General features: G+C 70.9%; 1 protein-coding gene across 1 annotated transcript in view; it reads right to left on the bottom strand.

Moving 5' to 3' along the window:
- Positions 1-464, bottom strand: part of CHLNCDRAFT_51116 (hypothetical protein) — a gene marked incomplete at both ends in the record, with an annotated part of 16,353 nt that overhangs the window by 5,192 nt on the left and 10,697 nt on the right. The window contains one exon of the mRNA XM_005849852.1: positions 136-283. Within this exon, the coding sequence (XP_005849914.1) occupies positions 136-283 (148 nt within the window). The remainder of the gene's footprint in view (positions 1-135; positions 284-464) is intronic.

The following is a 464-nucleotide window of genomic DNA, read 5'->3' on the forward strand; positions in this document are numbered from 1 at the left end:
GTGGTTTTTTTTGGGGGGGGGGGGGGGGCAAGCGGGGAGGGAGGGAGGGAGAGGTCAGTGGGCAGGCGGTCAAGGAGGCCAGCAGGCGCAGCCGCAGCCTGGGCTGCGTGCTACAGCAGGCGCCTGCGTGCGCACAGCCTGCTGCAGGCCTGCGCGCCACACGCCCCTGCACCAGGCACGGCCCCTCGCCTGTGGGGTTGGCCAGCACGCCGCGCGCCGCGTGCTGCAGCAGCATGGAGAGCTTGGTGCGGGTCTTGGGGTGGCTGGCCTCGCCCAGCCGGCTCTGCAGGGCGGGGCGGGGCGGGGGTCAGGCGGTGGGTGGCTCCGCAAGGCAGCCGCTTGTCCACTGCGCGCACACACGCACACATGCCCCACCACCACTGCTTTCTGCACACACACACACACACCACACCACACCACCACTGCTTCACGCCCACACTCACACACCACAACCCCCACCGCAT

Source organism: Chlorella variabilis (genome assembly GCF_000147415.1).
Source record: "Chlorella variabilis unplaced genomic scaffold CHLNCscaffold_5, whole genome shotgun sequence".
Classification (NCBI taxonomy): Eukaryota; Viridiplantae; Chlorophyta; class Trebouxiophyceae; order Chlorellales; family Chlorellaceae; genus Chlorella; species Chlorella variabilis.